The sequence below is a fragment of the Panicum virgatum genome, chromosome 5K (assembly GCF_016808335.1).
Source record: "Panicum virgatum strain AP13 chromosome 5K, P.virgatum_v5, whole genome shotgun sequence".
NCBI lineage: Eukaryota > Viridiplantae > Streptophyta > Magnoliopsida > Poales > Poaceae > Panicum > Panicum virgatum.
In genome coordinates, this window is record NC_053140.1 from 45,009,753 (window position 1) to 45,031,756 (window position 22,004).

General features: G+C 43.9%; 3 protein-coding genes and 1 long non-coding RNA gene across 12 annotated transcripts in view; 2 read left to right on the forward strand and 2 right to left on the reverse strand.

Annotated features, from left to right (window-relative positions):
• LOC120707723 overlaps positions 1 to 4,096 on the forward strand; it is a 38,608-nt gene extending 34,512 nt beyond the window's left edge. For 2 of the 4 annotated variants that reach the window (XM_039992719.1, XM_039992717.1), the window contains exons 3-5: positions 40 to 540; positions 628 to 738; positions 3,491 to 4,096. In XM_039992719.1, coding sequence (XP_039848653.1) covers positions 40 to 540; positions 628 to 666 — 540 coding nt within the window. In that variant the 3' untranslated portion in view covers positions 667 to 738; positions 3,491 to 4,096. The remainder of the gene's footprint in view (positions 1 to 39; positions 541 to 627; positions 739 to 3,490) is intronic. The other 2 variants (XM_039992720.1, XM_039992718.1) reach the window with 1 other exon arrangement.
• Positions 969 to 3,492, reverse strand: LOC120707722 (two pore potassium channel c-like). 3 transcript variants are annotated; one of them, XM_039992716.1, is made up of 3 exons: positions 2,960 to 3,492; positions 2,033 to 2,122; positions 969 to 1,267 (listed from the first exon to the last, which is right to left on the reverse strand). In XM_039992716.1, the coding sequence occupies exons 1-3, from the start codon at positions 3,106 to 3,108 to the stop codon at positions 1,123 to 1,125; spliced, it is 384 nt and encodes a 127-aa protein (XP_039848650.1). In that variant the 5' UTR covers positions 3,109 to 3,492; the 3' UTR covers positions 969 to 1,122. The 3 variants fall into 3 exon arrangements, with proteins under 3 accessions (XP_039848650.1, XP_039848649.1, XP_039848648.1); XM_039992715.1 differs by having other exon boundaries at positions 2,033 to 2,469; positions 2,960 to 3,096; XM_039992714.1 differs by having other exon boundaries at positions 2,033 to 3,492.
• Positions 4,097 to 11,181: 7,085 nt separating the features above from the next.
• Positions 11,182 to 17,877, forward strand: LOC120707726 (ABC transporter B family member 9-like). 2 transcript variants are annotated; one of them, XM_039992723.1, is made up of 12 exons: positions 11,182 to 11,551; positions 12,634 to 12,688; positions 13,176 to 13,351; positions 13,461 to 13,682; positions 13,790 to 14,028; positions 14,116 to 14,641; positions 14,734 to 15,007; positions 15,109 to 15,748; positions 15,845 to 16,073; positions 16,256 to 16,402; positions 16,602 to 16,865; positions 16,974 to 17,877. In XM_039992723.1, exons 1-12 carry the CDS (start codon positions 11,258 to 11,260, stop codon positions 17,616 to 17,618), a joined length of 3,711 nt encoding a protein of 1,236 aa, XP_039848657.1. In that variant the 5' UTR covers positions 11,182 to 11,257; the 3' UTR covers positions 17,619 to 17,877. The 2 variants fall into 2 exon arrangements, with proteins under 2 accessions (XP_039848657.1, XP_039848656.1); XM_039992722.1 differs by having other exon boundaries at positions 11,258 to 11,551; positions 16,256 to 16,522; positions 16,974 to 17,618.
• On the reverse strand, positions 12,919 to 20,186 carry LOC120707728. Of its 3 annotated transcripts, XR_005689073.1 has the most exons (6): positions 19,719 to 20,186; positions 18,667 to 18,727; positions 18,352 to 18,565; positions 18,207 to 18,281; positions 17,863 to 18,023; positions 12,919 to 14,165 (listed from the first exon to the last, which is right to left on the reverse strand). It is a non-coding gene; the product is annotated as an uncharacterized LOC120707728 (long non-coding RNA). The 3 variants fall into 3 exon arrangements; XR_005689072.1 differs by having other exon boundaries at positions 18,352 to 18,727; XR_005689071.1 differs by having other exon boundaries at positions 18,667 to 20,186.
• Between the last annotated feature and the right edge of the window lie 1,818 nt (positions 20,187 to 22,004).

Sequence of the window (22,004 nt, forward strand, 5' to 3'; positions counted from 1 at the left end):
CCATGCACAATCCTACAATGATCATTTTTTTGGTAACAGGCAATTTCGATAAAGCAGAACATGTTAATCGAGTATGCATTGCATCCAGGGATGTCTAATGGTGAAATCTCCGATGAAAAGATAAGGATTTTCTCCAGTACAGTCAGTGATGGAGTCAATGGGGCTGAGAGTGCCAATACTCGTCCAAAATCAGTTGATAAGGAATCTTTTCAGTTGAGAAATGAGGCACATGCAAGCATGGCTGGCCACCATGAGCAAAGTGCATTTCAGATAGAAGATGGCTTCTCATTTTTGGATGGTCCTGATCCAGCAAACAGCATAAAGAATCCTTCTGCATATGATGGATTTCTAGAGCATATTGATTTACAGATGAAATCACTAGAATATGAAATTGAACAGTTCATCAGTTCTCAATCAGCCGAAGAGGTGGGCAGTGAGGAGCTGAGAAATGACAAGTGGCAAAGATTATCAGACATATATATGCTTGTAAAGGAAACTAGGGAAAGGTGGGTCTTTGATGCAGAACCAGATAAATTCAAAGTGTGTAAACTTTTCTATTCTAATTACGCTGTTATTTCATTTGCACAAGTTACGTTTGAGATTCATTACGGTAACTATCCATTTCAGGATTGCAAGGATTTTAGATATGACAGTAAACGAGACTGAATCTGGAGACTTGAGATGATAGCAAACCACAAAACAGTGAATTCGTGGCATCCACCCTTATCTCTTTCATGGGTACGTTTGCCTCTCTGTTGCTTCAGCTATACTTAGGAAACTCAGGAATCCAGTACTGCCCTGTATGAAACTATCTTAAGTGTCTTCAATGTATATTGTCTGTTATTCATTGTGTTTATTCCTGTATACCTATACATCTTACAATTTGTTTTTCCATTCTGGAAATAAATGCAGTCCACCAGCTCTTGAACTTTTAGTTCAGCCGTAATACAACAATACACAATTTTCAGTTTTGAGGTTAAACTGCAACAGATAATGTATTTGAATACTCATGATAGGCAAAGGCAAGGGTATTAAATATGTCACATACATGCGCATCCTACTTAACAAAGTGTATGAGTATCATTGTGATATGGGATATTTCCTTAGTTACTGATACTAGATTCATAGTTTTCCAATTATATCCATGAGAGGGATCCTTTCACAATTTCCAAACTCTAGCTGATCGAACTGGTCGGAGATCATTGCGATGTCTTTCTCGTCAATCTTCCCCATCTCCTTGAGCTTGTAGATAACAAAGTCTGATTTGCTGTCACAGAGGAAGCAGATTACTAATGAGTGACCATTGACAACTATATAAATTGAATATGAAATGCACACTTACACAGTAACTATAAAAAGCGTAAGTATGGCATACTTTCTTCAGATTTATATGAATATAGGAGCTGACAGCAAAGAAAGTAAATTTATTTAGGGCAGTGAGGTATTGAGGTGTTGGTGTTCATGTCATGTTCATCACAGACATGAAACTAGGTCCACTGTTTCTACTGCAGACAATTTTTTTACGAAATTAAGATACTTTGGGCCTAGTTTCATTAAAAACAAGAAAAGAAAAGGTTAGTTTGTACAGGTGGTTTTCAGGAAGCATAGTTTGGTATCAAGATTCTTTTGTTTACTACTGCATACTGGCTTTTAGTTTCTTTTTTTCTTAGAAAGTCTTATCATCCACAATAATATTATAACCTTCCTTTTTTGTTATATATATAACTTCAGTGCGTTTCTTCTTGATATAATGATACACAGCTCTCCTGCGTGTTTGAGAAAAATATAACTTCCTGTTGGCTCTTTGTCACGTAAGAAATTAATAAAGCACATATCTTTAAACAAACAATCTTTATAGTAAGAAAAAGATCATAATGCAATCATTGAATTATTAAACATAAAAACAGATTAGCAGTTTAGTTGCTCTGAAAAGTTGTTTCCTTTTCAGGTATTAATTTTTTTAGAACTTTCAGGTGTTCATTGTTGAAAGGCAACTTCAAATCATAAATTTTCATGAAAAAATGTACCATACCTTACAGAAGGACTGTTGTCTAGTTCTGCGACAAGTGGCTCATTGTCCATTTTCTTCTGGAGGATCCACTTTGTAGTCCGGCGGTTTCTTCTGTCCATCCTTAGCTCTGTTAGGAATAAAAAGGCCTTTGCAAATGCCAAAGTGCTTACCAAAAGGCACACAGTGGCAGTGAGCCTTCCTGCTGTTGTTGAGAAGCTTTTGTCCCCATATCCAACTGTTGTAACAGAAATGACTGACAAATAGAAACTATCGATCCAGCTTAGGCCCTCCACTTCATGTACAATTATTGTGCAAAATGAGATTGTGCCCACTACAACCGCTAATGCAAGCATTACTTTCATCCTCCCTCTTGACCTTTTCTTTTTAGCATCAACCATATAGGTGTCAAACACCTTGTTGAGCTTGTTGTCATCCATTGTGCTGAGTAGAACCGTCCTCTGCTTATCCAGTACATTTGTCAACAGCCCATTTAGCATAAGGTCGACAAAACGAACACCAACTAATAGGAACAAGCATGTGAACACCTTTGTGAAGTTAGTGCAAGGGACTATGTCACCATATCCTATTGTGCACAAACTAATGATGGTGAAGTAAAGGGCGTCCACTAACTTGAACGTGGATTCTCCCTTGAAGCCTTCAACATTTGTTATGTACACAAGGACCCCTATTGAGATGTATAAGATGACACTGACAATAGCCTGCCTTGCAATTGATGGTGCATATTGTGCAGCGGTAGCATGGCTTTGGTCATGAATCTCATCTGCACAGGGTGTTTCTTTGCTTGATGTGAATATAGAAGGTGAAGAGTGCGCCCGCTGGATATTTGATGGGGATACCATATTGCTATTTTCATTAGTGGGTGGAAGATGATTGGGAGTATTGGAGTTGGCTTTGCAATTACTGTTTGGGCAAAAGGAAATTGCGCACCTGCTTGGAACATCACAGGATCTTCTTCTGTCTTTCTTGGAAGTGTACTTTTGGTCACGCTGGACCAAAGGTAGCAGAGGTTCTTCCATGGAAGACATATTGGAGCTTGGATCACTTTGTTGCAGCTTGCAGTTCTTAGGCTGGATCATCACTTTATATGCATGGTGGTTCTGCTGAGATCTTGAGGATGGAACTGTTGAACATCAGGCATTCAAACAACAATGTTCACTTCCCTGACGTTTCTGGGATGAAAGGGCTGGAGCACATCATATCTGGAAACATATCTTTCTTATTTATTGCAACACTTTATATCGTGTAGTTTCTAGTATCTTGCATAGTAGCTGATGCAAGAGGCAACTGATGAAAGGGAAATGATGGGCATATTCTTTTGTTTGAACTCCAAAACAGCACTGTTGGTTTTATCTTGTCATTCCCCATGTAGTGGCTGGAATATCACCGAGTCACTACTTGGATCCCTGCACATGCACTAAATATGTTACCGTGAATTTAAGGTGTTATGTTTTGGTGCAGGTGTCCAAGTGGGCAATGGCGCTTATCAGCAGTCTGATCTTGCAAGTTGGTTTCCACCCTTGGGATGATTCATTGGATTTAAGGCAGTGCCATATTAAGCGGGACTCCACCTACAGCCAGCGGGGTTGCCTTCATTTGTGGACAGAATCACAGAAACATTTAGATTTGTTTGCTGTACTGAGATCTTGTCGGTGATGGAGGATTGGATGTACAGTACAGATTGCACTGACTGAAAAGCTTCTCAAGCTGAAAGATCTTGATCGAAGGAACTTGGTTGCTGATCATCTCCGTTTCTGTTAGTAGTCGTTATCTGTATAGGTGTATATGGACCTTTGATTGAAGGCAACCTTGTTCTTGACGAACTGTCTCTGCGTGCATACGTATGAAGAGAATGATGAAGTCAAAAACTCAAAATTGTAATACTCTGTCTAGATTTAGCCCGAAAACTGAAGAATTTAGAGGTCCAGGCAATTCTTTCTTTCTTTCTTTCTTTAATAAGAAATAGAGGCATCAGTGCCCTGTCCCATACCCATTAAACGATACAAATTCAGCCTTCACAGCAGTAGTCTTATTTTTTAAGCTTTCTGACGGATGAAGATGGTGAAATTTGACATGAGTTTCTGAATCCACTTTCCAGCATGTACGCAGATTCAGCAATTCATCGAGTGCGAAATGTTGGAAGATCATTTTTTTTTGTTCTGAATGTGTTGGAAGATCAGATTGCGCACGCAGGGATTGTGACATTGCCACCCTTCCGAGGAGATCTTGAGGAAAATCTTGGATGGTCAATTCCTGCTTCGGCTGAAATGAGATCATTGTACATTCTCAGTCCAAACTTGTTTTCTGGATGTTAGGCCAGTCTCAGTGAGATTGACACAATTATCTAGACTGAAATCTTAAGAACTATGCTAGTGGACACATTTCATGACACTCATTTTTTTTCTCTTATCATACTATTGGTACATATTAACAAATTTAATATCCATGATACTCTTATCACACTCCCACTGAGATTGACCTTATGCAAACTGTTCTACTTACCAGGAGGAACATGAAAAGCATCAAGAGACAGGGAGTCAGCAGGGAGACGGCCCGGTACGCTGGGAAAAGGGTGGAACATGGGCCATAGTCCATGACTTGTGGTTTGCCGTGGCCCGTGAGGGAGTGAAATCACAAGGCCTCCTGGCCAATAGCTTCCTGTTTATTTAACAAAGGCAATCTCAAAAAAAAAACAAAGGCGAATGAAATTTTAAGTTCCCTCCTAAAAAAGAAAAGAGAAAAAAAAGAAGAAAAAACCGAGGAGGTGAATGGAACGGTAAAAAGGTACGGGTGCACCCAGTGGCGAAGCTAGAGCAAATTGGAGGGGGTGCATTTGCCTCGTGGGTGCATAAAGTTGAGTCGTGGGGATACAAATATGATAAAAAATTAGACATGATCACTGTTTTCTTTTTTTTAGGGGGGGGGTTTGCATTTTCACCCCTTAATTACATTATAGCTTCGCCCCTGGGGTGCACCGGCGTGTTGGCAACAAGAACTACCAGAGATCGCTAATGTTTGGGTCACGCGCATGGGTGCAACGTGACACGTTGCACAAGGCCCAGGTACAGTCCACCGTGGATGGTGACATCCTGACACCTCCGCCGCTTGCCGCGCCGCCGGAGTTAGGTTTCGGGGGGAGCGGTTGGTGATGAGGGGGTGGGAGGTGGGGGGAGTGATCGGCGGCGGAGGAGGCCGCCGGCAGGGGTTGTGGTCGAGGCTGCTATAAGGATTAGGGTTTCTAATTTTGGGGGTGGGGACTTGCATTAACACCGCTATAGGGGGGTCCAGGGGCGCGGGGGGGGGGGGGGGACAAAGGTGGTGGTTCAACTAGCGGGAGAGGTGAGGCGGCCGTACAGGACTAGATCTCCGGTGGGCGGTGGCCAGCGGCGAGGGCAAGAAGAAGGCCGGCGGCACGGTGATGGGTGGGCAAGCGGCGTGGCAGCGTCAGCTGTCGGCGGGGGCTATGAATGAGAGGGGCGAAGATAGGGTCGTTGGGAGGAAGAAGATGAGTAGAGATGGGGAGCAGCGCCGCCAGCCAATGTATGATCCATTGCGGTGGAGGCAGGTAGGGAGCCTTTTGCGAGGCTTCTACTCCCAATCGCATCTACAACTGCATGCAATAGCCTCCGGATGAGTACGGTGCCACTGCGATCGTGATATAGACCGGCAACGCCAGTATGCATGATACACGTGGGAAAGCTATTTCCCCGTTGTACACTGCAGTTTTTTTAGGAATACTCCATAATATAAAATTAGTTTGGAAAAAATAAAATTGAATTTCCATTTCCGTCGGTGGATCTTTTGGATCGAGCTGCGCGGACCCGCCATGAATCTGCGCTATACTACAGCTTTGTGTAGATAGAGAAATTAAAACTATTACCGTCAGGGGCGGAGCTAGGTAGTCAGCTATGGGTGCGGCCGCACCCATAAAAAATCCATGATCCTTTATCACTTCTAAATTTTCACCATATTAATTTTAATATCATATATATACTATGAAGTGTAGCACTTCCTCTATTTTTCTCTAGCTCCGCCCCTGATTACAGTCATGACATCCCCATAAACCAAAGTTGTGGCTGTGCGATCTTTGATGCGGCAACTTGTGCTAGTATAACATGTGACGTGCGTCCGTGTTCCCGGGCCAGGCTTACCAAAAAGAGGTCCGGTTTCCAACCACCACGATTGCCAGCAGCATGACCAGCATCTATCGCTTAATGGACACAGCGCAGAGCCGCAGACAGCGATAGGCTATAGCCACAGTTCCTTCGAGAAGGTATCGCCGTATCGGTATTTATCAGCCAGGGAAAGAAAGAAAGGAAGAGACGACGAGCCCTCGAGATGCCATCATGGCCTAATAATAAATCTGCTCGATCACTGGCATCAGGTCAGATTTATAGGATTTCGGGCAAGCACGCAGGGGCATACTGTATACGTTTGATTCTGAAATTCTATTATTGCAGTATATGCATGGAGTATTAAATCTAGACAAAACAAAAAATTAATTGCGCAGTTTGCTTGTAAATTACGAGACAAATCTAATTAATGAGTATAATTAAATCATGATTAAATACTAAATTGCTACAGTAACAATATTTTAATGACAGATTCATTAGGCTCATTAGATTCGTCTCATAGTTTATAGACGAAATCTATAATTTATTTTATAATTAGTTTATGTATTTAATACTTCAAATATGTGCCGGCATAGGTGGAAATCAATTCACATAGCAGAGTTTGCTGGAAATAATCAAGTCACGAAGATGAAAAACGAGATTAACCGACTGTGCTTGATCAACGCTCCAACCAGTCTGATCGCCGCCGCGGCGCTGCCCACGGCTCGTCCTCCAGCTACGCCACCGCCCACGGTCGTCCTCGCGCCAAAAACGCGAGGCGTGCCGCCAAAAGGTCCTGTACGCGGTAAAACACGAGGTGTGCCACCAAAATGTTCTATTCCTGTTGGGCCGAGACCCAGCGTGGTGCAGGAGCCAGCCGAGCTAGTTAGCTAGCCAAGACGTGCAGGAGCGCTGCAGCCGTGGAACGAGCCACCATCGGGCATGAGGGCTGGGCGAGTGAGCCATTATCGTTGGATCCTGTTTGGGCGGTCGGATTGCTGTGACTGCAGAGCGACGTCGAAAGGCCCCACTGCAGAGGATCTGGTTCCAACATTTATGGGGTAAAGTTTTTGCATAACCAAACAAAACACACCATCTAGTTTCAACCATTCCATCATGAGCTAAATGATATACTTTATGTTTTTTTTTGCGAGAAAGCTAAATGATATACTCCTATATGCAACCTAACAAACCTTAGTGCTCGGAACGCGTAAACTTTGTGAGATGAATTTGTGATGGACCAAAAAGGCTGCGCGTTTTATTTGAGAACAAATAACTGTACAGCCGGCGGCGGCTCAAAGTTCGCTACTCTGCTAGCTGCTGTGGTCCGTTGAACCGCACAAACACATTTATCGCCGCTAAGTGTAATTAACAATTTTAAAAAGATGGGGAATGACGCTAAAGATTGATATCAGTATTGTAGCAGATAGCCACTAGGGTTAGTTTAATCGAGTTGAGCTCCCCACTTTTGGCCGGTCCGCGCCTTGGGAGCCAAGCATGAGCCTTGACGGTCAAGCTTGATATAGTAGCATCTTCAGATGCCCCGATGATCAGAAAGGGGAGCGCCGGGCGCATGGGGCAAAATCCATGCGCGCGCTTGCTTCGTCTCCCTCGCTAGTCCATTGATTAGTAGTTTATTATACTCATATAGAGAAATCATCAATGGTTCATGGCCATTGTAGCATACAGGACGCAGGCGATTATTAGTTATTACTTATCTCACCAGTAATATACTAGTACTTGCAGTGTTTATATTTGACCAGAATCCAGCGAGGGGAACCAATGACCAGCATGCCCCGGGGGGCGTCGAGCTGCGCATTCCTTGGATGCCAAGGAAGCTTTTTTTTGTTGAAAAAAATCGAAACTAAATGACTAACAGAAAGCATCAACGTCGTCAGCACCACTGACAGGAATATATACGCACGTGGCGGCGGCCGGGCACCATTCCTACGGCGCCGATAGATGTCACCTGACAGCGACGGCCGACGGCCTCCGATCGGCTGCCTCCACGGCAGTGACGGGTGTGCCTAGTAATTTTGTGTTTCTGCCGAATAATAATAACGAATTAATAACTCGGCGTCGATCGCGTTGTCTTTTCGATCGATATCACGTTGTGTTTGCCGAGCGGATCTAGCTAGCTTAACTGGTTTCCATCTTTAATTGTTAAAAAACAAACTTCAGTAAATTGTTAGGTTTGCTCCTTCTCGAGCTCAACATGAGAACAAATTATGCAGCGAGCGTTCCTGCAAATTAGTATTAAAGGAAACGCATATCTCAATAGTATTCAAGAACCAGCGGGCATGTCCTCACCATACCGTTACCGTCCGGCCACGCCTTTTGTCCTCTTGAAGTTGCTTGGTGAGAAAGCATCTTCGATTTTTTTTCCCCTCCATCGGCCAAGAAGTCAAGCCCATAATGGACTAAGACATTATAGCAAGATAAAAATTTATAACCAAGCGCTCATATACGTGTCGTATTTGACCTGGCTAAACTGATTAACATTGGCGGTCAAGCATTATTCTCTGCGCCTGTTAGCGCGCCGATAAGTCGTCGTCGTCGCCTCCTCGGCATATACTACCCGCTGTTTCATTCCCCTTTCTGCTATATATCGAGCTACCACCTCATTTCCTCTGACGTTTGTAAGCATGCTCAGTCGTGTTCTTCTCTTCTCCTTGCCGCGCAAGCTACTATCACCTCATCTTGACTGCTGCTGGAATAAACTAGCGGTTGTGGACTCACATGCTGCCCGGCCCCTGCAAAAATTTTCAATGTGCGGCCTGTGTCTATAGCATGCGGGTCCCAGATACGTGCAACGAGAAAGTGACATTTTTTATACTAGAAAATAGAGGTCTAATTCCATAGTAGAAACCAGCGCTCAAGTAATTAACCTTCTTCTTGACTATTCTATAAGGCTATATGCCTTAGCCATCACTCTGTTTCTGACCCATCAAGTGATAAGATGATCAGTACGTTTTTGTACCTTCTCTTGCCGGCACCCTGAAAGATCAAAATATATAGCTTGCCTATCTAGTACCAGCTGGCGACTACTAAATGACAAAAGAGGTTAGTTCACCTAATCCACCACGCACACGTCACAACGCTGTTAAAGCATGTGCACTCAATTAGCTAGCTAGGATTGGGCGAGGGAAGCTTCACGGCTACATCACGCTTGTAGAAACACTGTATGTGCTTCATCTTGACCATACAACTCATACACGTCCATTCCTAGTATTTCCTAGTATTTTGTTAGATTATTCAGAGCTAAGCTTCGGTTGAAAATAGATTTTGGTTCAGCTATTGACTATACATGCAAATAAAATACATATCTTCGGGCTTTTTTGCACAAGGAAAAATACAGTTTCTGATCATTGCTTGCAAGAATCTAGTCGAGTCTTGCTGCATTTAATTTAATTTATCGAAACACCCACCTTCTTCAGTTGATGGAGCGATGTCTCAAGGGAACTCATATTTAAATACATTTTATAATAACTACATTGATGTTCTTTCAATCTCGTCAATCTACAACCTGCAGATAATAAGTCCGGTCGTTGGGTAGTGGAAAAGATAGTAAGGGTGCATGTTGGAAAATTTCGATTGTCAAAAGGCCAAAAATAAGAAAATAAGATAAAATAGTATAAATAAGAACGAGAGCCATTTTCATGTCTTGATCGGAGGCGCAACCAACCATAGTTATGGCCCAGGTTGCCCAGGGCCAAAATAAATAGGGGTACCACACTTTTTGGATGTAGTTGAAAACCTAGCAAAAAAAAAACTAGCAACCTTACAACCGTTCGATCTGTAGCGCACTGGAGCGACTTGAAGGCCGCCGCCGACTCGCCACCCACATCCCTAGGCAATCGAGGCGAAGCCTCGAAGGATGATTAGATCTACGTTCGTCTATGACTCCGAAAACGACTATGTCCTCCCCTTCACCAACCAAGATAGGTTGATCCACATCCATGATTACTTCCGGTCATATTATTCTAGGTTTTGTTCATGTTATTCAAGTTTGTACTCGTATTCTTAGGTGTTAGATCTAGGTTAACTAAGTACTAAGTTAAGTTTTAATTCCTACATGACCGAGTGGGTGGTAATGAACAAGTCGAGCTAGTCAAATCATACAGCTATATCATTTCATCCACTACAAAATGTAGATTGTTTTAATCTACTTTTGTCCAAACCCAAACTTTCTAAATTTTGGTCAAATATACATGAATAATAAATACACTATTAACACATATGTTATGATGGATTTAGTTAAACCAATTTAATGATGTAGATATTTCCGTATGTTTTGTATAAATTCGATCACAATGAATCAAGTTTGACATAGAATGAAACTAAAAATTATATTTTTTTAAGAAATTTTAAAAGAGGTGGAAATATGCGGTTATACTTGTTCTCTTGCAAAGTACTGTACTTGAGAGACAACTGATCGACAAAAAAAGGAAGGTGTTGTCGAAGTGGATCTGCAGTGGGGTCGCCGGCAGCAAGCTGTGCCCGTGGAAAGTTGAGGAACTGACAACGACGGGGGTAACGGCGGATGCTGCAACCTACTTTCCCTCAACGACGTTACCCGAGTCGTATAATGCATTATTTAAAATCAAAACGGAGAAAGGGACGGGACGGGAGAACGGCGGGCGGGTTGACCTTGCCCTCGCAGGGCTCGGCTCGGAGGATGCTGGAGCCGGCATGTCTCCGTCCGTGTGCGGCGGTGTGGGCCGTCGTGGCTCGCAGCTCGCGCGAACACACCCCGAGGCGCGCTCTCGGATCTCGATCGCCGCTCCGTCCCGTTTGACCGGCTGACGTCACGCGCCGCGATCCTAGCATAAACAAGCGTCGCGTCGCTGAAATCGAACTCGTGGCTACTCGAGGGCGCCAGGTAGTGTACTGTCACCGGCATGCGGGCCCGCTGCTGGAGTTGCTGCTCAGCCAGAGTCAATGCCTCAATGGAATGGACACCCCCCATTTTGCAACAGAGGTTGGGCAGGCTTCTTGGCTACTGCCACCAAGGAGCCCGCCCATAAATACCCTTGCGAAGTAGGCGCGGAGAGCTGTAGGAAGCCGCCGCCCCAAAGGCAGGCGCGTACCCCGTATACACACCCAACCGCGAGCGATGGACGCCGCGGCAGCTGCTGCGGGAGGGAGGGATGGCGAGGAGAAGAAGGAAGAAGCAAAGAAGAAGGGGAGCGGCGCCGGCGGCGCCGGCGACGCCGGCGACAAGAGGGTGCCGTTCACGGCGCTGTTCCGGTACGCCGACGGCACGGACGTCCTGCTGATGCTCCTCGGCACGGCGGGGGCGCTGGCCAACGGCGTCACGCAGCCCATCATGACGGTCATCTTCGGACAGGTCATCAACGCCTTCGGCGGCTCCGTCGACACGGGCGACGTCCTCCAGCGCGTCAACAAGGTGAGCTTGCCGGAGCACCTCCGCCGCGCTAGCTAGGCTCGCTCGGTGCTTGCCATTCTCCGTAACACATGTATGGCCGTGGAGACAGCCGCATCCGCGCCGATGTCAAGTCCCGTGTCTCATGACGTCGCTCTGATCTGACCGAGATAGAAAGCTCTGTTCAATCTTGGCGTTTGTGCTTGTACCGCCCCGGGAGAACGATGGGCGCGTATCTTGACTTTTGGCGCCATTTGTTCTCTATTCATCTATTAACTTCTACCAAAATTTTCTGTCCTTTTCTTGTTCTTCAATCTTGAGATAGATGGAATGACACTTCTTTAGAATTCAAAATGATTCCAGGCCTGTTTTGACATGAACTTAATTAGTGATGTCCAATATCAACAAGATGTCTTTTAATTCAACTGCAGAAAATTCTTTGCGTGCAAAATATTGCACTGCTCTTTCTCTATTCATGGACTAAATTGTTCTCATCTGATCAGCTATGAGTTTGAACTAAGTTTTAGTATTTTCAGACCAAGGGATCAAACTTGCCACGTTTAAAAGCATGAAACAGAGTCTTCCGAGTTACTAGCTAAGTAAAACACTTTTAAAAAAAACTATTTCAGGACAGCAAACATTTAGGGACCAACTAGAATATTTCTCACGTTTAATTTTTTTTTTCCTTGAGCACATTGTAACTTTTTTTTCCTTTCCTCACATGCGAGCTCACTTGTATATGAAGATAAAATGGCGTGTCCCTCTACAATCCCCCCCCCCCCCCCCCCCCCCCAAAGCTACCTTTCTGAATCAATTAGCTAAAGATAGTAACTTGTAGGCTATTCTAGTTGATTGCAACTTGCATAATATAATAACTAACCACCACAGATAATGGCTGGAATCTTTCCTGATCAAAGATCATCCACACCGTCAAATTTGTCAGTTGCATGTTCTTTGTCAGCAGTTTTTGTTTACGGTTCCTGAATAAAATAAAATTATGGCCAAACTTTGATCTAATAATTCACTAAAATTCATTTCCTTACATTATTTTTTTGAGATACGAGTACATTTCTCACCCCTTCTGCTCCACCTTACTTTCTTTTCAGGCAGTTCTGAATTTTGTCTACCTGGGCATTGCAACAGCTGTTGTTTCCTTTCTCCGTAAGTACGAGTAGACTTTGCTATCACTTTCAATCTTCATGACCGCATGCAGTTTGCATCACAAGCTGTCATTGCTACTGCTAACGATGACCATCGATAGTAAAAGAGAATCTTGCATCACGTACAATGATAAGAGATGATAAGCTTAACAAAAGGAAGCTTGCCGTATATACCAGCTCGCTCATACCAGTGGTTCAACTTTCAAACATGCTAGTTGCCATCACGGAGCAGAGTCCAACTTTAACTTTGTTATATACTTTCAAAGAAGGGTATAGAAAGTTTGTGCTCAGCAGTTCATAATAGTGGTTACATAACCAACGTGTTTTGAACTTCCACGGAAAGAGATACAAGAAAAGTGTATGATTAAAACATTGCTTCATCAGCAAACTAAATTTAGAAAAATCTGAAACAGAGTTCTACTACATGTTTAAGGCATTTATATGGTGTTTTTACCAATAGAATTGAATCCATTGCGTTGTTTGTGCAGAGGTGTCATGCTGGACAATGACAGGAGAAAGACAGGCAACACACATTCGATCTCTGTACCTCAAATCTGTCTTGAGGCAAGAAATAGCATTCTTTGATGTAGAAATGACAACTGGGCAAATTGTTTCAAGGATGTCTGGAGATACCGTGTTGGTTCAGGATGCCATTGGTGAAAAGGTAATAGCTCCCCGCTATGAAAATGAAGACCGCAAAATCAAACTTTCTGTTGCCTCACCAGCTTATTATATCAAAACTTCCACAATCTAACTCTTACAAAACTCTACAGGTCGGCAAGTTCCAACAACTTATTGCTACCTTCATAGGTGGCTTTGTAATAGCATTCGTAAAAGGATGGCTTTTATCTCTTGTCATGTTGGCAAGCATACCTCCCGTTGTCGTTGCTGGAGGAATTGTCTCAAAAATGCTCTCTAGAATCTCTAGCAAGGGGCAAACATCATATGGCGATGCAGGGAATGTAGTTGAACAGACGCTTGGTAACATTAAGACAGTGAGTTCAATGCACTCAGAGATTGAATTGTGAAGGAGAAACCTCTACATTTTGTTTCAATGTGGCATGCACTCACCAGTTTTCCTGTGGCTACATCTGCAAAACAGGTGGTCTCCTTCAACGGTGAGAAGCAGGCTATTGCAACCTACAATAAACTCATACACAAGGCATATAAGGCAGCTGTTGAGGAAGGAATTACAAATGGTTTTGGCATGGGTTCTGTTTTCTTTATATTTTTCTCAAGCTATGGATTAGCCATATGGTACGGCGGCAAGTTGATTCTTAGCAAAGGTTACTCAGGAGGAGACGTCATCAACATCTTGTTTGCTATAATGACTGGTGCAATGTGAGTTTCTTTAAATCATGATAAAGGAATTCTTACGATGATCCATGTTGCACAACTAGCAGTGTTGATTTCCAACTTTTTGTGCAGGTCTTTAGGTAATGCAACACCCTGCATGGCAGCCTTTGCAGAAGGACAATCTGCAGCATATAGATTGTTCGCGACAATCAAAAGGAAACCAGAAATTGACCCTGATGACCCAACTGGTAAGCAGTTAGAAGACATCAAGGGTGATGTTGACCTAAAGGAAGTGTACTTCAGCTACCCAGCAAGACCAGAGCAACTAATATTTGATGGATTCTCATTACATGTGTCTAGCGGCACTACAATGGCTATAGTTGGGGAGAGTGGAAGTGGCAAATCAACTGTGATAAGTCTTGTAGAGAGATTCTATGATCCACAGGCTGGTGAGGTTTTAATTGATGGAATGAACATTAAGAGTTTGCGACTTGATTGGATAAGAGGGGAGATCGGCCTTGTTAACCAAGAGCCGTTGCTTTTTATGACTTCTATCAAAGATAACATATCATATGGCAAAGAGGATGCCACAATTGAAGAGATCAAAAGAGCAGCTGAGCTTGCTAATGCAGCAAATTTCATCGATAAATTGCCCAACGTATGCCACAAATCCAATGAATTAACTTCTGTACATCCTATACCTTATATTGTTAGCTCAGTGCTGATATCTTTTTGTTTCTCTCGTATCAGGGCTATGACACAATGGTTGGCCAACGTGGTGCTCAGCTCTCTGGGGGCCAAAAGCAAAGGATCGCTATTGCAAGAGCAATAATTAAAGACCCCAGAATTCTTTTGTTAGATGAGGCAACTAGTGCATTGGATGTGGAGTCAGAGCGGATTGTTCAGGAAGCGCTTAATAGGATCATGGTGAATAGAACAACACTAGTGGTTGCACATCGTCTGACTACTGTGAGGAATGCTGATTGCATATCAGTTGTTCAACAAGGGAAAATAGTTGAACAAGGTTAAGATCCCTTCCATTGTGCATAGTTCATTTGCATTTATTACATGCACACCATGTTTCAACTAAGCTATCAATTCCTTGCATCAATAAATATTTCACAGGTCCCCATGACAAGTTGATAATGAATTCTGATGGTGCTTATTCTCAACTTATTCGTCTGCAAGAAAGCCAAGAAGAGGAAGATAAGCAATTAGATCGGCGCATGTCTGATCCAAGGTCTAAAAGTAGAAGCCTCTCACTGAAGCGATCAATAAGCAGAGGTTCCACAGGAAACAGCAGTCGCCATTCTTTGACGCTCCCATTTGGTATGCCTGGTTCATTTGAGTTGCTTGAAGGAGATGATGCAAACAGGGAGAATCAGAAAGAGCGGGCTGATGATAGTGAGGCCCCTAAGAAAGCTCCTATGGGACGGCTAGCTTGTCTTAACAAGCCAGAGCTACCAATTCTTTTGTTAGGAGCAATAGCAGCTGGAGTCCATGGAACAATTTTTCCAATGTTTGGTCTAATGCTTTCTAATGCCATCAACACTTTCTTTGAGCCGCCTCATGAACTAAGAAAGCATTCAAGCTTTTGGGGTTTGATGTGTGTTGTGTTGGGTATTATATCGATAGTATCAGTACCAGTGGAGTATTTCTTATTTGGAGTAGCCGGGGGAAAGCTTATCGAGCGTATTCGTACCTTGTCATTTCAGAGCATTGTGCACCAAGAAGTTGCTTGGTTTGATGATCCCAAAAACTCCAGGTTAACTACCATCACTGTGTTCAATGTATTATTTTCTTTATTTCTACTTAAGGGATTTTGAAATTGGTGTACTAATGGTCAAATTGTATCTTACAGTGGAGCGCTTGGTGCAAAGTTGTCAGTTGATGCTCTGAATGTTCGACGATTAGTGGGTGATAACTTGGCCTTGTTGACTCAGGTCATCTCAACACTAATCACTGGATTTGTCATTGCTTTTGTGGCAGACTGGAAGCTCACATTGATCATCCTTTGTGCAATGCCACTATCGGGTGCTCAAGGTTATGCACAAATAAAGTTCTTGAAGGGATTCAGTCAAGATGCCAAGGTAATATATGTAAAAAAAAAAGCCTTTAGGTTGTTCTTGTCACTTTACAAAATATTGAAATACTTGAACTCATAAAATTTATGACATATCATTGAGGTTTTCGAATTACATAAGAATAATGATCACCCTAGATATTATTTTTTCAATACATGCTAAAAGACAACGTATTGTTGTTTCTGCAGATGCTGTATGAAGATGCAAGTCAAGTGGCTACTGATGCAATCAGTAGTATCAGGACTGTAGCTTCTTTTTGTGCTGAGAAAAGAGTCATGACAATCTATGATCATAAATGTGAAGCTTCCAAGAATCAAGGGGTCAGAACAGGAATGGTCGGTGGCCTTGGTTTTGGTTTCTCATTCATGATGATGTACCTTACATATGGTCTCTGTTTCTATGTTGGTGGGCAATTCGTGCGTCATAACAAGTCTAGTTTTGGAGACGTTTTCAGGGTTAGAAAATGCATCATGTCAATAGTATTTTTTCCTTCAACTTCTTATTGAAGATTTGAGTTTAACACACGTCTTGCAGGTTTTCTTTGCACTGATGATGGCAACAATTGGCATATCTCAAACAAGTGCATTGGCTTCTGATTCTACAAAGGCGAAGGATTCATCTATCTCCATATTTGCTTTATTGGACCGAAAGTCAAAAATCGATTCAGGCAGTGATGAAGGTTTGACATTAGATGAGGTCAAGGGTGACATCGATTTCCGACATGTTAGCTTCAAGTATCCAAGTCGTCCAGATGTTCAAATCTTCAGTGATTTTACCCTGCACATTCCCTCTGGAAAGGTTAGCCTAACATCTCTTTGCAACACCATGTCTTCTCCATGTCTTCTAATAGTGATATAATCAACTGCTTACTCGGTTACTCTCTTGAACCTTGATGGTTTTATACAGACTGTAGCACTTGTGGGAGAGAGTGGCAGTGGAAAATCAACAATAATTTCTTTGCTGGAACGATTCTACAATCCTGACTCTGGTACAATCTCATTGGACGGGGTAGAAATCAAGAGCTTAAAAGTCAATTGGCTAAGGGACCAAATGGGGTTGGTGGGCCAAGAGCCTGTGCTCTTCAACGACACAATCCGCGCCAACATAGCATATGGGAAGCATGGGGAGGTCACTGAGGAGGAGCTCATCAAGGTCGCAAAAGCGGCCAATGCGCATGAGTTCATATCAAGTCTTCCCCAGGGGTATGACACTACCGTTGGAGAGAGGGGGGTTCAGCTATCCGGTGGCCAGAAGCAACGGGTGGCCATTGCACGGGCTATACTAAAAGATCCTAGGATTCTTCTTCTTGATGAGGCAACAAGCGCCTTGGATGCTGAGTCTGAGCGCATTGTGCAAGATGCCTTGGATAATGTCATGGTTGGCAGGACCACAATTATTGTGGCACACCGCCTCTCAACGATCAAAAGTGCTGATATTATTGCAGTTCTCAAGGATGGCGCGATAGTGGAGAAAGGAAGACATGAGACGTTGATGAACATCAAAGATGGATTCTATGCTTCGCTAGTTGAACTTCGTTCATCTTCATCGTAGTACCTAGGTTAAGAATTTTGTTCCGATCACTAGGCATTGTACATCTTCCTAGATTCTTCTCTGCAAGGGCGACGCCAGAGTCATTTTTCCTGATGCACGTGCACCAGGATCTGAGTGAAGATTTAAAGCTAATTAGTGGAGCAATTACTTGATGATTATAGAGACTTTACAGTTTGGACCTCTTCAACAAAAGTTTATCAGAGAGACTATCAGTAATAACAATCCCATGGACCGGGTAGGAAACTTGCTTAGATGCTTATGTCCTCTTTCATCAGAAGCAATTTATCTCCAAATCTAATATTGTGTCCACTGTTTTTCATAGCACATGAAACCATAGTTCAGACTCCAAATATATCAGTTGTGCTTGTGGATATGCTATCCACAATCCAAATCCTATGAGGCGGCCTGTTAAATGATCAAACTTTTGGCTGTAAGATAAATATTTAAATATTAAGGTGTCACGAATATTTTGAGTATCATTCAATTCTAAACTTGTGGCTTCTAAGCATAATTCTGCGCATCCTATCTTTAATCAGGATTTGAATATAGAAGATCGAGCATTTTTTTTTTTTTTTTTGCTTTGTATACCTAATTAATGTCTGAACTGGATCGAAGAGGCTAATTCCAGAAGTCTGATTCTACTTGTAGCTTCTAAGCATAATTCTGTGCCAAAAAGGTCAATTAGAGGTAGAGCAAAGTTAAATAATACAATTATGAATGAATTGTAGCTTACCCAATCAGAACTGGGAGCACATGTCTTAGCAGAGCTCCTTGGCTCCTCAGCTTTTGTCTTTCCATGATCTAAAGCTCCTCAGGAACTTTGTCAGAATTCATCGGTGAATTTAAAAAGTCTACAGAAGTACAATCGATTTCTTGCTGAAATACAAAATAGTAACAATGGTGTGCAGGGACATCGGATGGAGAGGGGCATCATTTGTAACTCGTACCTATTCAATAACATGTGAATAGTGAAAGGATGAGGTGAGGGGAAACTTACATCTACTTTACCATGTGTGATGAGAATGAGAAGGAAAAAGGTACACCTCACCATATTCAAGTTGGTTAGTAATATTCCAGTAGTTCATATCGAAAGAAAATCTATTGTGAACCTGCACCAAAGTGAAAAATAATGAGTCTGCATGCTGAAACTAAAATCTCTTACGAAACTACACAAAACTGGAAAATAATGAGTCTGTATCCTAAGATTGCTTTAGATAAGCAGACATGCTACTACTTAACAAAGTTTAAGCAGAGGTTATTATGTATGTGTTAATGCCTCAAATAGTGACTAATTCAGCACATCAAATGCATAGCTGGACAAATCTTTCCGTATAATGTTTGAAATCAAATATCACATAAACAATGTTGATACTTTACATAAGAGCATCAATTGGTATTTTAAATAGACTTAGTGAGCAACAGGAAAAACTCAAAGATTTCAAGAACTGGCCAGCCAGAGTTGAACTGATCTTTCAATCTTGTGATGCAGCTGAACTTAGTTCTTCAGGCATGGGAACACTTACCTGGACGCACAAAAACTCATGCCTTTCAGGCTGTACTGTGTCTGTACTTTCCTTTAGAATTTCTATAGGTGAAGACGAATTTTGCATGATATGAAACCACAACAATTACTATTGTTTCTGTGTAGTTTTGTTTTTAAAAAAATGAGGAAATAGAGACCCAGACCCAGTTTAATACAACCAAGGGACAGATTACAATAACTATATGTCTAGTTCAGATTCTTTTATATCAGCATAATTTTTCTTCATTCTTGTGCTGAAAACCATTGTACATTCTAACAAGTAACAACAGTGGCTTGATACAAAAATGTAGCATTCCTTGAGCAACCTGCAAGGCAAATCTGCAAAATAAAATAAATGATCTCTGGATATTCTAATTCAATCAATTAGGCTAACTAAACTGCAAGAAGTTTGCACCTAGATAATTGATACAGAACCTGAAGAAGCTGCAGAGGAAATTGGAAGGAATGTGTGGAGTATAGAAGGATTTACAAAAGGGAAAGACAATTTAACGATTTCGACCTTATTTCACTGATACACCATGCGAGGGAGAGAGATGTTAGGGTCAAAGCGGATGTACCTGGACAGCGGGTACATAGATGCCGGATCTACAGTAGCATCGGTGATGGTCGGAGGAGAAAATGGGCCAGCGGAGCCCTCGACGGGAATGTCGGCCACGCTGGCGACGACCCGAGCTGCACCCTCCTTGTGCTCCAGTTACGCAATGCGTCCCAGGTCCTCCAAGGCCACCCCTTGCGCAGCCCTGCTTGCACCAAGCACAAAGCTGCCGACTCAACCGTACGGTGCCCGCGAGGAGCTTCCACCCGTCTCCCGCGCAGATCCCGCCCTACCGCCTCGGCTTGGGCTCGGCTACGGTGGCGTCCCGCAGGGAGAGGAGGCAAGGGAGAAGGACAAGAACTGGATGGTGCGGGGCTTCGTCGGGGACGGCGGCGTGGCCGGGGGAGATGTTTGGCACATCGGGTTTCTTAAAGATAGGTGCCTCCTCGGCGCTTGAGAGCATTTCACATGTACGGCATGTACGATTTCACAGATACGGCTTGTTTGGTTTGTGCTCCAATTATAGCGCTAGTGAATAGTAACAACTTGGACCGTTAATTACGGTGTCAAACAAAGTCAGTTTACAAAACCAACTTCAGAACTCATGCGCTAGTGGTCATGAAGAATCTAATGAAGCCTTTAACCGCGCGATTAAAGGATAGTTACTGTAGTATCACTGTAGCAAATCATCGATTAATTACCACCATTAGATTCGTCGCGAAAAGTTACACACATACCTAAAAAGGTTTTGCAAATAAATTTCATTTAGTGCTTCATGCATGCGAGATTTTTTTTTCGAAATGCGTACGTACTAGTTTTCTAGCATACCCAAGACCATTGTGGGCGAGCGGAGAGCCGGCAGGATCCTGCGTGACAGTGGAGAGAGAGGCGAGTGGACGTCTCGCTATCTGTCCGCTCAGAGCTGGTTGAGAGGCACGCCATTCTCACTGCCGTGCATTAAATGCACGCGGAACCCACACCCGAGCGAGAACTATAATTCTTCAAAGTGCGCCACGTCGTGGCTCTGCTGCACGCGCAGACGCTCTTGTTGCACGCCAAAAAAAGCAACTGGGCTACATCAAGCTAGCTGCACAGTGGGTCTTGGGCCGAATTTAGCCCCACATGCAGCGATAAGGCTGCTACTGGCCGGAGAAAAAACTCCCCATAATCCTCGGCTGTGTTTAGATCGGCAAAAATTGGTTAAAAAAGTCACATCGAATTCTGTAGTATACTGTAACACTTTTCGTTTGTTTGTGGTAAATATTATCCTACCATAAACTAACTAGGCTCAAAAAATTTGTGTCGGGTACTACGATTAGGGATACCCTAATCGGGATACTAAGATCACCCTAAAAAACGTAAATACATGTTAGGGCAACTGGGCCCACGAAGGCCCACGGCCTCCTTCCAATCTGGAAGAAATGAAAGAACTCAAAGAAGCCCAGCATGCGGCCCATTCGCACCCCCCTCGGACCCGCGGGGCGATCTCCGTCTCGCTCGATGGCCTCGACTGCGCCCCGCATCTCCGCCTCGCTCGAGGGTAGCGAATCTACCCTCGAGTGGACAAATCATCTCCGCCTCGCTCGAAGGTAGCGGACCTACCCTCGAGCGGGCACCTCATCTCCGCCTCGCTCGAGGCCACCCCTCGGCGTAACGGACAAACGGCCCTGCCGCTCACCTACCCGCCGTACGAAGGCATTAAGTGCCAACCACTCCTCCACAGCACCCAGGACAGACGGCGTCAGGCCGCCATTCCCCACAGTGGCTGTGACCGGAGTCCCATCCGCCAACTCTAGTCCCTGCTCCGCCATTCCGGACGCTGTGGCAACACTGTGGGACCTGCAACGCGGGACGAAGCGCGCTCGGCACAGTTCCATTACTATTCTACCAACTCCGACCGTCCGGACTCCACCTCATCACACGTATGGCCCTGGACCCGCCCCCTGCTCGAGAAGGGGTCCGGTGTCACCACGAGCCCCTCGGAGAGGGGCGCCCAGCGCTAGCAGCCGGAGGCCCGAACCTCCCCCCTCGAGGAGTCCGGGACCTCCACGCGACCTTCGGACCTCCTTAGTGCGCACGCCGGCACTTTGTCCAGCGGGGACCGGGATCGCCACGTGCCCCGTTACCGCTGGAGCACGCAAGACCCTGACCTGTAGGGCCCACGGAACGCCATCACACCACATTTGGAGGATTGTACACCCTACAGCAACGACCACGCCGCCTGCTGGGGTTGGCAGGACGCCGGCGCAATCTTCGCAAGGTCAAGGACGATGCCCAGGACGACCACCACGCCCGACGCCATTCCCCA

Coding starts and splice junctions, on each gene's coding strand:
- LOC120707722 (XM_039992714.1), bottom strand. CDS start 3,108: ATGATCCAGCCTAAGAACTGCAAGCTGCAACAAAGTGATCCAAGCTCC. Junction 1,268..2,032: donor GACAACAGTCCTTCTGTAAG/GTATGGTACATT, acceptor CCTCTGTGACAG/CAAATCAGACTTTGTTATCT.
- LOC120707726 (XM_039992722.1), top strand. CDS start 11,258: ATGGACGCCGCGGCAGCTGCTGCGGGAGGGAGGGATGGCGAGGAGAAG. Junction 13,683..13,789: donor CGCTTGGTAACATTAAGACA/GTGAGTTCAATG, acceptor TCTGCAAAACAG/GTGGTCTCCTTCAACGGTGA. Junction 15,749..15,844: donor GATGATCCCAAAAACTCCAG/GTTAACTACCAT, acceptor TGTATCTTACAG/TGGAGCGCTTGGTGCAAAGT.